The sequence below is a fragment of the Vicia villosa genome, linkage group LG3 (genome assembly GCF_029867415.1).
Source record: "Vicia villosa cultivar HV-30 ecotype Madison, WI linkage group LG3, Vvil1.0, whole genome shotgun sequence".
In the NCBI taxonomy this organism is placed as follows: domain Eukaryota; kingdom Viridiplantae; phylum Streptophyta; class Magnoliopsida; order Fabales; family Fabaceae; genus Vicia; species Vicia villosa.
The window spans coordinates 38,596,677-38,610,784 of record NC_081182.1 but is presented as its reverse complement, the minus strand read 5'-3'; the positions used below and the strand labels follow the sequence as shown (position 1 = coordinate 38,610,784).

Sequence of the window (14,108 nt, the reverse complement as noted above, 5' to 3'; positions counted from 1 at the left end):
ATGCAAGTGAGTTTGCGATAACCCTCGCAAATGATCCTATTGGTGCAGGTGAGTTTGCTATAACCCTAGCAATGATCCTAATGGTGCAGGTGGATTTGCTATAACCCTAGCAATGATCCTAATGGTGCAGGTGGATTTTCTATAACCCTAGCAAATAATCTATTGGTACAGGTGAGTTTGCTATAACCCTAGCAATAATCCTAATGGTGCAGGTGAGTTTGCGATAACCCTTGCAAATGATCCTATGGGTGCAGGTGAGTTTGCGATAACCCTCGCAAATGATCCTAATGGTGCAGGTGAGTTTGCGATAACCCTTGCAAATGATCCTATGGGTGCAGGTGAGTTTGCGATAACCCTCGCAAATGATCCTATTGGTGCAGGTGAGTTTGCGATAACCCTCGCAAATGATCCTATTGGTGCAGGTGAGTTTGCGATAACCCTCGCAAACGATCCTATTGGTGCAGGTGAGCTTGTTAGAATCATAACAAGTGATCCCTCTAATGAGTCCTCGCTATGTAAGACTCAGGCTTTAGCAGGACAGTTCTTTTCTCTCACGCTCGAGCACAAGGTTTTACAAAAGGTTTCTTCAGTTGGGTTTATCACGTGAGTCCCTCGGCAGTGATATTCCCTAAAACATCATCAATAACAAACAAAGGTTTTATCTTTCTTTTCAGAATTATTAACATACTTCAACTGACATAACTAACAATCATGCATCATTCAACTAACATACCTCATTCATACGTAGTGCATATACATACATGGCTCTCATTTATTTTGGGAAGCTCGCTGCATCATACATCGCATGCATCATAACATTGCATAGAATTCAGGTTGTCTTTTTAGGTCGTACTACAATGAAAGCAAGTGGTTCCTTTCGAAAGCATCTGCTTCACTTTCTAAAAAGAGAGGTATTTACCTTGGATGACATCTATAAGCCCATCTCCCACAGAACTTCTTCCCAACAAACGCAAATTTTAGGGCATTCTCAGTGTTCAATCATCTTCTACCTTTAGATCACGATAAGCAGACGTGCCTATCTGACTCTTCAGGTTTAAGAAGATTGAACCTAAACGAGGGTCTCAAAATTAGGGTTTTTTTAACTAAAAAGTCAACTCAACTTTGACTGGCCATAACTTTCACATGGAGCATCAATAATTTCCCAACCAAAGCCTATTTTGAAGGAAACTTGATTCTCTACAACTTTGTCTCTCACAAGCCAAGGCCATAAATGCTTCATCTGAGAGATATGGTGCAAAAGATTATAGATCCTCCAAAAAGTCAACAAGAAACACCTTTTGGGTCAAGGCTCATAACTTGAGCATGGAAGCTCTAATTGAGGTGAAACCAAAAGGAGGTTTTAAAGGACTCTCTGAGCTTTCCAAAGAGTCATGGAACATGGTTATAGGGCAAATAATGAGGGAGAAACAATGCGCACAAGTTGGTCGATTTTCAAGAGATACATGAAACCCTAAGTGCACAACTTTGCATTCTTTGATTTGATAAGCCTAAGATTTTGATTCCAAACAATCTTATGACCTAAAAGGGAGTATGTAAAGCCACTCATTTACTTTGTAGATTTTATTCATATTTATTTGGATTTTATGCAAATAAAAACTAGATAAATTAGTTAAAATTATGAAAATATTTGAATTGATTTGCATGGCTTGATTACTAATCCTATAAGGGCCCGTATAACATCATCAAATAGCAAAGGTATCACTTGCATGGTCCATGAAGAAAAATTACCAAACTTAGAAAGAATTAAGCTACTTTTTTTATCAAATTATACTCTCTCGAAAAACCTAAAGAGAAAAGTCCATGTTTAACCCAATAGACTCATATATATTGTAAAAAAAGAATGGAGAACTGGAGGACGAAAAATAAAAGGGGGAGACTAGGGTTTTGGTGTGACAAAGTTTCAAAAAAGCTAGGGCATAAGAGGAAAGGTTTTGCAGCAGATTTGGACGAAGACCAGGTGCCCATTCATACGCCTAAGATCACCAGGAGTCGAACGCAATCCTCAAGCAGGAACAAAGACACCCAGAACGTCCCTAATGGAGCTTCGCCGGAGTTAAGGTATTATAATTTTGATATCGTCGATTCAAGTATTATAAATTGGTGAGGTGTGTATATTTGTGTTAATGAGCTTAATTAGAACAATTCTAACATGATACATGTGAGACTTATGCCCGGAATCGCGCTTTGACATTATTAGGGCACAAAGGTCCCTCGCTCTCGTTTTGACGGTTGCAGGCGTCATCTTTAAAAACTAACCATTCCAATGTGTTCGCAGCTATCAAATTAGTATATCTGGGCTCCTTGTTTCTTCGTTTTGGTCGATTTTACAGGATTCCCAAAATCTCCTCATCGGAGAAGATGAAGTTCGACGGAAGAGAAGGAGAATCCGGCGGTCTTGGCTTGCAGAGATGGGGATCCACGCGTGGAGGTCCCTGATTGGTTCGTCTGAAGGTTGGGGAGTTGGACCGGCACGTGCTAGGCTGCGATTGGAGGGTCAACTTTCCCAAGGTCCAGCATACGTGTGGCTGGCATTCAGTGGCCAGTCAAGACGCCAACCTTCCTCTCTCTTCGCATGATTGGTGGACCAATGACGCAGGGGCCCACTTCTTTGACTATGTTTGAAAATCCCCATTTAAACTTGTTTTGCTATCAATTGAATCTTGTTTGTTACATTAACCCAAAAAGCTAGCGCAGCAGTACTGGTTGGTCATCACATTGGCATCCCACAAGACCCAGGTTCGAACCTGGCTGAGCGCAGTAATTTTTAACACCTGTAAATTTCACAGGTGCTTCGTCCCCCACGCGTGGCCATCATACACCCTTGCGTGTCACCATCAAGATCTCCTACAATCTTGATCTAACGCCCAGGAAGATGAAGGTCCATACCATGGATACTCAGCCTTGTCACATACAATTCCAGCCAGGTTTCCTCTAAATATGTTTTTATTTTTATTTAATGTAATTATTTAGATTGAATATTAATAAACTACATATAGTTTAATTTAATTAACTTATTTTAGGATTAGGTATAAAATAGGATTATACTTTTCATTAGGATTTAGGATTTTTCTCCCGATTATTTCGATTAATTCGGTTTAATTTATTTAATCGTTTTTAATTATAAAATCACAATAACCCTATAAAGGTGTAAGTATTAGGATTTGCCTAACCCCACTGCCGTTTGGTGAAACACTAATTCTTAGCTAATTCTCTCCTCGACCCGACTAAATCTATTAGTCGCTTTAGACGAGAGATAAAAAATATACATAAAATTAAAATACATTTTAATTTGCTGCCCGCGACGATCAATCTATCGATCTGAGTAACCAGCAATGTCCCATAATCCGTTAGCTATACTGACCAAATCTATTGGTCATCGCATCTAACGGTGCCATATCAAATCAGGGTTGTACGCCCCAAACATTCAAAACACACTAAACCACGACACTACAGATTTTTATCTCTTCAATACTGCGATGTTCAAACTACGATAAGGTAATTCAAAATTCCTTGCGAACATTTGCATTTCAAAACTACGATAGGCCATTCAAAAAGCCTTCAAACACCTCCATAATCAATTCTAAGGCGTACAACCTTGTGCCCGAACTACGTTGACGCTGATTCTCCATAAGGAGATACGTAGGCACTTGGATAACCAAGGCGAGTCCCCCTTCCCTAAAATCTCAATTCACTTAAAATCTCAATTTTTACCCTTTTCACTTCTTTAGCTATTAACCTTAACTTTTAGCCATAAACTGTTACCTTAGATTCAAAGCCATAGGAAAGGGTTGAGGGTGCCTAACACCTTCCCTCGACCTGATTATAATAACTTACCCCGAATCTCTTAACTGCGTAAGGTTTCCTATTCGCCTTGGTAGAATAGGTGGCGACTCTAAAAGTCTAATTTTTAGGGCAGGTTGCTACAGCAGGTTATTGACCCACCAGTCAACGAGCAAGAAGAGGTTGATGTCATAGACGAGGAAGAAGAAGATCTGGAAACTGAATTTGACGACATGGTCAACGAGGAATCCGAAGACGAACAATACATGTCAATGCCTCCAGCTCATGTGTACGCACCTCCAGCACATATGAGTAACTTGAACCTGCAAGGTGACAAATCATCATTCGACATCTTCATCACCCCGTACATCCAAAGTGATGATGAGTTAAAGGAAGGAGACAAATTTCCTTCTAAGGAGGCGTGTCTTAGAACAATAAAAAATGGCACATGGCGCACAACTTTGATTTTGAAGTAGATCGTTCAAACCTAGAACGGTATGTAATCACTTGTAACAATCTAGAGTGTGGTTTCAGACTGTTGGCTTCTTATAGGAAGAGAAGTAATGCATGGGTCATAGGGTCGATTACGCAACAACACACATGTGTCAACTCTAACACTTCCCAAGATCATACAAAGCTCAGTGGCGATCTTATTTGTCAGGAGATCTTGCCTCTCATAAGCTCTGATTTGTCTTTGAAGGTCAAAAATATTATCTCGCATATCGTTACACCGTACAACTACATTCCACCTTACAGAAAGGCGTGGGTTGCAAAAACAAAGGCAATTGAAAAATCTACGACAATTGGGAGGAGTCATACAAAAATCTTCCCCGCTACCTTACTGCGCTACAAACTTACGCACATGACACTGTTTCTATTCTAGAGACACTGCCCGCGCATGCCCTGGATGGAAACCCTGTCCAAGGAAACAGAATATTCTATCGCCTTTTTTGGGCGTTCAAACCTTGCGTACGAGGGTTTGCATATTGTAAACCCATACTTCAAATTGATGGAACATGGTTATACGGAAAATACAAGGGAACCATGCTTATCGCGGTTGCACAGTATAGGAAAAACAATATATTTCCAGTGGCGTTCACAATTGTTGAATGTGAAACTGTCGTGGCTTGGAGTTTCTTTCTAAGAAATCTCCAAGAACATGTTGCTCCTCAGCCTGACCTCTGTTTAATCTTTGATAGGCACGCTTCCGTTGAGAGTGCTTATAACAATCCAGCAAACGGATGGCATGACCCACCATCAACTCACATCTAATGTATTCGCCACATCGCCCAGAACTTCATGCGTGAGATCAAGGATAGGCAGCTCAGGAAGGCCCTGGTCAATGCTGGTTATGCATTAACCCAACCTACATTCCAGCATTATCGGAGTGAGATTGTACTGACAAATCCAGATGCGGGAACTTGGATAGATAATATTTCTAGGGAGAAATGGACAAAGGCTTATGACAAAGGCGTGCGATGGGGCCACATGACGACAAATCTGGTAGAATCCATGAATGGAGTTTTCAAAGGCATTCGTAACCTTCCTATCACTGCACTAGTGGAGGCAACCTACTTTAGGATGGCTTCGCTATTCTCAACGAGAGGCAAGAAGTGGAGTGATGTTAGACAATCGGGCCAATTGTGTAGTGATAGTTTCATGAAATTTATGCAAGAGCAATCAGCAAAAGCAAACACTCATCAAGTAACTACTTTCGACCGATTCAACCGCACCTTCAGTGTTTGCGAAACAATTGACCACAATGAGGGTTTGGCAAGACAACAATATTGGGTTCTGCTATAAGAACATTGGTGCGATTGTGGAAAGTTTCAAGCTTTCCGTATGCCTTGCTCACATGTCATAGCGGCATGTGCATTTGCGCACCGCGACGCAATATCACTACTGTCTCCAATTTACAAGGCTCAGACATTGCTCCGAGTTTACAGTGCTGCGTTTCCAGTGGTGGCCAAGGAGGATTACTGGCCTGAGTATGATGGGGAGGTAGTTTGGCATAATGACGCAATGCGGCGAAAGAAAAAGGTACGCCCCAATAGTACGCGGATTAGAACCGAAATGGGCGTCCACGAAAAAATGAAAAGAAAATACAGCATTTTTCGTCAGGTGGGGCACAATAAAAAAAGATTTCCTAGTCGTGGCTCGACCTCGTCGCAAGTTTAATCTACTATGTAATTTTTTTCTGACAATGTATCAATTTCGCTTACCACCTCTTGTAACCTTTCCTTAGTCTTTCATCAATAAAGTGTGCTTTAGTAAAAAACCGAAATCGACAACGCAAACATTCTTTAGGGTTAATAAAAATTTTACGAACTCGATTTATCAGAAGTTTTTACGAAAATAAAAGACCGCAATCAAAAACTTTGCGCGAAAATACCCAAAAGGAATTTTTAAAAAAAAAAAAAAAACCCCAACACATAGGAGCCAAATGAAATGGCGCCTATGTGTTGGTCCATGAACTCATGCGCCAAATCAATTGGCTAGCAATCTTTTGCCCTAATTTTGGAGTGTTTGCGCCAAATGGTTTGGCTTGCAACACACTAATGCGCCATTTCATATGACCGCATTCACCTTTCCGGTGTCCCAAACCTAGACAGTTTGGTAAATAAACTGAAAACATGGTTTTTTTGTATTTTTTTTAAACATGGTTATTAAATTTTTTTTCTTTTTTTTAAGCATGTATACAACTAATTAATTATTATATTCATGGGGCATTTGTAAAGTGGTCTAGAAGGGGTGCATATATTTTATGTTTTTAATTTTTTTAAAGTATGTGTATCTCTAATAAATCCTTATATTCATGGAATATATTTAAGATGGTGTAGAAGAGGTGCATATATTTTAGGTGTTCGGTGAATTCTAATAAATTACTTGTAACTAATTTCATAACTGAAGGAACATCAACTATGTAATGAAATTAAAAGTCAAGATTTTTAAATAAAATATAGAATTAAGTATTTACACTCCACCTTTATAAATAGATAGCTGATTGTTGTACTAACTATTGTAATCATGACACACATTACATTGTTTTTTATTTTGCTTAGTCTCCTTTCTAGTAAGTATTTACTCCTTCTTTTCAAAACCAGTGTTATTTTTATTTTATCAGTAGTTTTGAAAAACAAACATTTTTAAACGTACAAAAGTGTTTTTTTTAAATAATAAAAAGTTTCTACATATTATTTTTTTGAGTATTATTCATAATGTCTGACTGATGGATGATTGCAGAGATGATGGCACAAATATTAGGAAGTCCATGCATTGATGAAGAATGCAAATTGTTTTGTCTTTCTGCAGGTTGTATAGATGGTTATTGCTTATCTCGTTTCAACTGCATATGCGTGACCCGTTACAGTGTTAATTGAACATACAACCTTATTTTATTTATATTATCTCTAGACTTTGCCGTTTATATTTCTTTGATTGTGTTATGGGGTTTATCTAGACCCTTTAATTATAATCACATGTGCGTCTCATTTTATTTCTATTAGTCTTAATATATTTTCAATTAAATAGTGAAATTTTTTATTTTATTTCTTAATTAGATACATTTATTATTAAACCCCAAAAAAATTGATCTGTAGTGACACAGACAAAATCCGTTACTATATGTCTATTTCCGCTTCTAAAAGCTGATTTGATAATCACCAAAAGACAATTTTTTCTAAATTTCTTTTCAAAAAATTTCAACTTTTTTTTTCTCAAAATATTAGTCCGTATAAATTTGGGATTAATTTTTAGTGACATGACATTAATAATGATGAAGTGTCATAGCCACCTAGACCATATTTAAATTAAAATCATTTTATTAATATAACTAATGTTAAACAAATTATTTTTCAATTAATAATAATATTTTATCAGAATTAATAATGTTTAGATTAATAATAATGATAATATTTATTTCATTAATGATAAACAAATTACTTTTCAATTAATACTAATAATATTGGTAAATTAATAATATTTTATTAATGTTCCTCATAATAACCAAGAGGATTTTTCAATAGAGCCATGAATCTCTTAGCCACCACGCGAATTTCCAATTTTACCTCCATCTTTCCTAGATACACATTCGGAAGCACCCTTATTTTGTAAAAAAAATTATCTCATTTTGTATATGCATATACGGAAGCGTTCAAAACATAGTGAAACTTGAGATTTTTCCAATTAATTGGGAAAATCTCAAGTTTCACTGTGTCTTAAGACTTCCGTTGATGCAATGAACTTAATTAATTTGGAATTTTCCCAATCAATTGGGAAATACTCTTTCGTAAATGTGCATCTACGGAAGCTTTTGTATAAACAAAAAAAAATGTTTTCGGAGATGGATATATGTTAACGGAAAGATAATTTTGTCAATCCGATAGTGTGTAAGAGATGTATGGAGTAAGCTAAGAAATTCTCATAACCAATGCTCATCTTGTTGATCAACAATGCATAAAAAATTCTCACAAAAAACAGAAAATCAAACAACTTTGAAAATCAAAAAACACTAATATATTAATCCCCTCTCACTCTCTCTCCCTCCATAGCACAAAAAAAACTCAAAAAATTAGAAAAATTGATCTAGCCATTATTTAACTACTTAACGAACACCAAAATTAAAAATATTACTCCAATTATTTTGGTGAAGCATCTTAATCCACAAAAGACATTTAGAAGGAAAAAAATTAACATCAACAACAACAAACAATATCAAGTCTACATCGATCTAACTCTTCTTCCATCTCCACCCTTCAATTCTTTTGTAACCTGTTCGTGAAACAACCCCAACCTTCAATTCTTTAAAACTTCTCTTCTGCGAGCATGCCATAACATAGAAAAAATAAAAAAAATATATTCTATGAGACATGCTGTTATGAATTTTTAATTAAAAAACTGCATAACATAGAAAAAATCAAAATTTTTAGATATGAATTTTATAAGACATGCTATATATATACACCAAAGTTTAACACTTACATGTTTACACCGTAAATTTATACACTATTTTAAATATTTTAAATGTGACACACATATCAATACAGAAAATAATAATAAAATAAAGGAAAAAACTTATTTGTTTTGCAGATGTCAAATTGGATGTAAAAATAATATTTCTAGAATTTTATTTCAACTTCTTCAAGGAAAAATAGGGATTTAAGAAGATCTATATGTCTTTTTTAACCGATGGTTTTCGAATTTGAGACACTTTCAAGTTGAAAGAAAATAAAAATGAATAGATTGCTATGCATTTTTCTGGAACAATAAATTTAAGATTTTAATATAGAAATAATTTAACTATTGTTTATCTTTTAATTTAGGCCTAATGCATTCTTTAGTTGGTAACATAATTTAATATTTCACTTTAATTTTTTAATTAAAAAATATTACATACTAATCATTAAAAACAATTCTTTTACATAAAATAGTCATTGCCGTTAATGTTTCTTAAAAAAATTAGCTTGAACTACGTGACAATCTTTAAATTTGACATGGATTTTTTAAACTTATTACTTAACTTATTTTTAATTTTAGGTTTAATTAATGTCGAAGTCTTTAAATTAATTTTAGATTTCACTTAAGTCGCTTATCTAATAAATATTACATTTTAATCTCTTAAAAATGGTTCTCTTAGCCAATTTAATCCTTTCTGTTAAATTATGAGAAAAAACATTAACTATCAATGATGTGGCATGACAACAAAGCAATGGTTAAAAAGCTGAGTAGGCATATGTATTAAAAAAATGATGTTCTGTTTAAATTGGAGGGATTTGTTTTCCGAAAGTTAAGAACCCTTGTATAATGTTAATAACGTGTAAAAAAATAGCAATTCTTCTGCATTCTTACATAAAAATTCACTAAAATATCATTCATCCTGGATCTCATTCAGCCTGATCCTCATTGGTTCAACATCTATTGAATGAACAATCTCTTTAATTGGTGCACGCTGCACGAGAAAATTAAAATCAAGCCTAAAATCTTTGTAAAATATAAATTCTACTTAAAAATTAACTAGAACAAACATAAATGCAAAAACTAAAGCTTAGAGATAGGGGAGAGTTTCTCTCTCTAGCTTTTCAAGGGGGAGATGCATTGGACTGAAGTGAAAAGGAAGTCTTTCAAGAACGGCCATTCTAGGTGAGATGTTTTTCCCAGGAATTGGAGACCGAGGATGGATGAAGGGAACAAGGTGATTTCGGTGTTTTGCTCTAACTTCTCTGATAGAGTGAAGGCAGAAGATTTGTTTGCTCTGTTCGGGTGCGTCGACAAGTGTGTGGAGGTGGCCATTTCTCCCAGGAGGAACAAGTGGGGGAAGCGGTTTGGCTTTGGTAGTTTCAGGGAAGATGGTGACGCGAGGTTGCTTGCTGTGAGATTGGATGCCATTCAGATTGATGGTGTGAAAATTTATGCTAATATTCCTAGGTTTGAGAGGAAGGAGGCGGAAAGAGTGAAGGTGTTTGGTGGCTCTTGTGCGGCGGAACCTAGGGGTGTCTCGGAGGGGTTTGTGGCGAAGAAGAGTTTTGTAGGAGGTGCTTCTCTTAGGAACGATGGTGGTAGGACTATTGCAGAGGTGGTTGCGGATCAGAGGGAGCTGGTTGTTGCTCGAAAATGTGATTTTGAGTATAAGACTGATCCAGGAGTTAAGGCATTATTGGTGAAAGCTTTTGTGGGTGTCGTATCTAATCCGGGTACCTCCTACAATATTCAAGATCATTTTATTTTCTGAAGGTTATTTTCAGATCAAAATCACTCCTTTGGGGATGAATTTGTGTTTACTAGAAAAAGAGGAGGAAGGAGATATAGAGGCTCTGATCAAGGAAGCGGAATCATGGTGGAAACAATGGTTTGACAGTATTAGACCGTGGAGTGAGTTAGATGTGGATTCAGAAAGGAGAACATGGATTCGTTTCTTCGGTGTTCCGTGCCACGCTTGGAGGGTGGATTTCTTTGAGAAGCTTGTTCAGTCTTTTGGGACGTACATTTGTTCAGATGAGTCAGTCACAGAGAGAAGCGGTATGGAAGTGGCCCGTGTGCTGGTCTGTATTCCAGTCGATTTCATGGTGCCGATTTTTGTAAATGTTAAGGTGGATGGGGGTGGATTTCAGGTTGAGATTGAGAGAAGAATATACTTCTCTTTGTAAGGTAGCAAGAAAGGAGGTGCAGGCGGAGGATTCCGAGTCCGAAGACTCTGTTTCGGTGGGGGATGTTTCAAGGTGTTCAGATGGTTTCTATGAAGAGGATGCGATGTGCAGAGAGTCTTCGTTCAAGGAGGTGGTGGAGGAAGATGGGGCGTTGCTTCCAGATGGAGACGTGGAAGAACTTGTGGAGAATCCAGCGGTCAATGAGTATGTTGGTATACCTAGGCAAGGTAAGGTCACATCTCAAAAGGTGATAATTAGAAAGGAGCCTTTTTCTTTTGATCAGGCTATTGTAGCAGCAAAAGGGAAAGTTTGTTTATCAAATTCTAGCACGGGTATTAAGGAAACAGAAGAGTACGTGGCTTTGTGGAGGGGAGTGGCGTAAAAGGGTTTGAGACCACATATGTTTTAAGCAAGGGGCTCACTAGTGAGGAGGTGGCTGGAAAGAGAATAAAAAGAGTTAAATTCAAAAAAGTGGGGTGTAAAAATGGGCCAAAGTGTGTTAGGAAAAAAAAGCCCAAATTGTTATTAAAGGCACATTGCAATAGAGGGAAGGCATGGGACGGATAAGAAAAGAGGGGACAGTTGGTATCGGATCCTATTTCTCTATTTTCTGCAGAAAATGGCAACAGCGATAAAGAGGGAGGGTTGGCTCATAAAGATGCGGCTTATGGTGGGCAATCGGAAGAGTCGTTAATCCTAAGAAACAATAGCAGGTTGAAGGAGAACTTTGGTTCTAATGTCGGGAAAAAATTATGGAAGCTTTTATCAGACTTGGGAGTGGAGAAACCAGGAGCAGAAGATTGTGTCGTGGAGCTTGATCATATGGATATTGAGGAGAGAAACTGTGCGGAGGCAAGGATGGAGAACAAAATTATGCTTAAATGATAGTTGAAACTTTGAATATTAGGGGGGGAGGCAACAATGCAAAAAGAAGAAGAATTAACCACATCATCTCTAGAGGTAATCCTGATCTTTTCTTTATTCAAGAAACAAAAATGGAGCATATCTCTTGTTCTATGGCTGGGAGTTTTTGGAGGACCGGTGGTGTTGATTTTTCTTTTATCCCGTCATTAGGGGCTTCTAGGGAAATTTTGACCTTATGGAACACAAATACTGTGAAGGCTATTTTCAATTTCGGTGGAAGGGGGTTTCTGGGAATGAAGATTTTGTGGAGGGGGAGTTATTTCTATGTTGTCAATGTTTACTCTCCTATCTCTCGGGAAGAAAAGAGAACATTGTGGGATAAAATTTTAAGTTTGAAATCTAGATTTAGTGATGGAGAGTGGTTGTTGGGAGGTGACTTTAATGCTGTCCGGAATAGGAGGGAGAGAAAGGGAGTTTCACTTCCTAATCCGCGGAAGGAATGGTCGGATTTTGAAGAGTTCATTAGGAAGAGTGGTTTGGAAGATGTTCCGTGCAAAGGGAAGAAGTACACGTGGTTCGGTGGAGATGGGAGATCGAGGAGTAGAATAGATCGTTTCTTGGTGGCGGATAACATTGTGAGCGGGTGGGGGGTTATTGGTCAATTGGTCGAGGATCGCGATGTTTCGGATCATTGTCCGGTGTGGTTGCTTTGTGACAAGGCTAATTGAGGTCCTAAGCCGTTCAAAGTTAATAAAGAATGGTTCTCTAATAAGGATTTCTTTCCGTTTGTGAAGAAAGAATGGCTCTCTTTAAAAGTTGAGGGGAGGGGCGATTTTATTCTTAAGGAGAAGTTAAGAATGCTTAAAGATAAGTTGAGATGGTGGAACATCAATGTTTTTGGTAAATATGATTTTGCGGTGGAGGAGAATGTGAGTATTTTGAATTAAGGAGACGTGGATGTGGGGGAAGATGATGTTGAGGAATCTACTGTGATGGTGGAAAGAAAGAAAAGAGCGTCAAAGGATATTTGGTTGAATTTGAAAATTAAAGAAAATATGTTAATACAAAAGTCAAGATTGAAGTGGTTAAATGATGGAGATGCAAATAATAAGTATTTTCATGGGGTGATGAAAGCTAGAAGGACAAGAAATTTTATTGGCTCGATTGTGACAGGAGGTGGAATAATTAACTCGGTGACGGAAATAAAGGAAGAAGTGAAGAATCATTTTGAGAAGAAATTTGTAGATGATGGTAGGATGAGGCCGATGCTAGACGGTATCTCTTTTGATACTTTAGAAGAGGAGGATAAGTTATTTCTTGAGAAACCGTTTGAGGATGCCGAAATAAAGGAGGCTATTTGGGATTGTGATGGGTTGAAAAGTCCGGGACCCGATTGAAGGATAGAAAAACACTTAGAAAGGGGGGGTTTGAATAAGTGTAGCTTTAAAACTTGTAAGATAAAAACAATTTGCACAATGATTTTCATCCTGGTTCGTTGTTAACTAAACTACTCCAGTCCACCCCCTTGGAGTGATTTACCTCACCTGAGGATTTAATCCACTAATCACACGAGATTACAATGGTTTTCCATTTAGACAACTTCTAAGTCTTCTAGAGTATACTGATCACAACCTGATCACTCTAGGAACAATCTGCTTAGATACCCTCTAAGACTTTCTAGAGTATATTGATCAACAACCTGATCACTCTAGTTCTTACAACTTAATGTAAACAAATTATTTTAAGAGTTACAATGCTTCTTATAAAGCTATTATCACAACTGTGATTTTCTCTTAAGTTTAAGCTTAATCTCACTAAAGTATTACAGCAGCAATGTAGTGAGGTTGATGATGAAGTTTGAGAGCTTTTGATTTGAGCAGCGTTTCACCAAGTTGGTTCAGAGTTAGTTACTTTTCTTCTCATCAGAACTTCATATTTATAGGCATTTGAGAAGATGATCGTTGGGAGCATTTAATGCTTTGCGTATTCCGTACAGCATTGCATTTAATGTTTCACTCTTTTGTCAACTACCTCGAGCCTTGCTTTCGCTGTGTCTACTGACATTGCCTTTCATAGCTTTCAACGTTCCTTTTGTCAGTCAGCGTAGCCTGCCAGCTAGTACTTGCTTCTGATCTGATGTTTGTGTGAACAACGTTTGAATATCATCAGAGTCAAACAGCTTGGTGCAGAGCATCTTCTTGTCTTCTGACCTTGAAGTGCTTCTGAGCGTGATACCATGAGAACTTCAGTGCTTCTGCTTCTGATCTCAAGTTCTTCTGATGCTTCCATAGACCCATGTTC

General features: G+C 37.4%; 1 protein-coding gene across 1 annotated transcript; it reads left to right on the top strand.

The window, feature by feature from the left end:
• Positions 1 to 11,938: 11,938 nt before the first annotated feature.
• LOC131657901 (uncharacterized) lies at positions 11,939 to 13,204 on the top strand. Its single transcript, XM_058927251.1, has 3 exons — positions 11,939 to 12,505; positions 12,602 to 12,736; positions 12,878 to 13,204. Exons 1-3 carry the CDS (start codon positions 11,939 to 11,941, stop codon positions 13,202 to 13,204), a joined length of 1,029 nt encoding a protein of 342 aa, XP_058783234.1.
• Positions 13,205 to 14,108: the final 904 nt, after the last annotated feature.

Excerpts from the sequence above, each read along its gene's own strand:
- LOC131657901 (XM_058927251.1), top strand. The coding sequence starts at position 11,939 with ATGGAGCATATCTCTTGTTCTATGGCTGGGAGTTTTTGGAGGACCGGT. Across the intron at positions 12,506-12,601 it reads ATGTTTCGGATCATTGTCCG|AAAGAATGGCTCTCTTTAAA; the intron begins GTGTGGTTGCTT and ends CCGTTTGTGAAG. Across the intron at positions 12,737-12,877 it reads ATTTTGCGGTGGAGGAGAAT|TCAAGATTGAAGTGGTTAAA; the intron begins GTGAGTATTTTG and ends TTAATACAAAAG.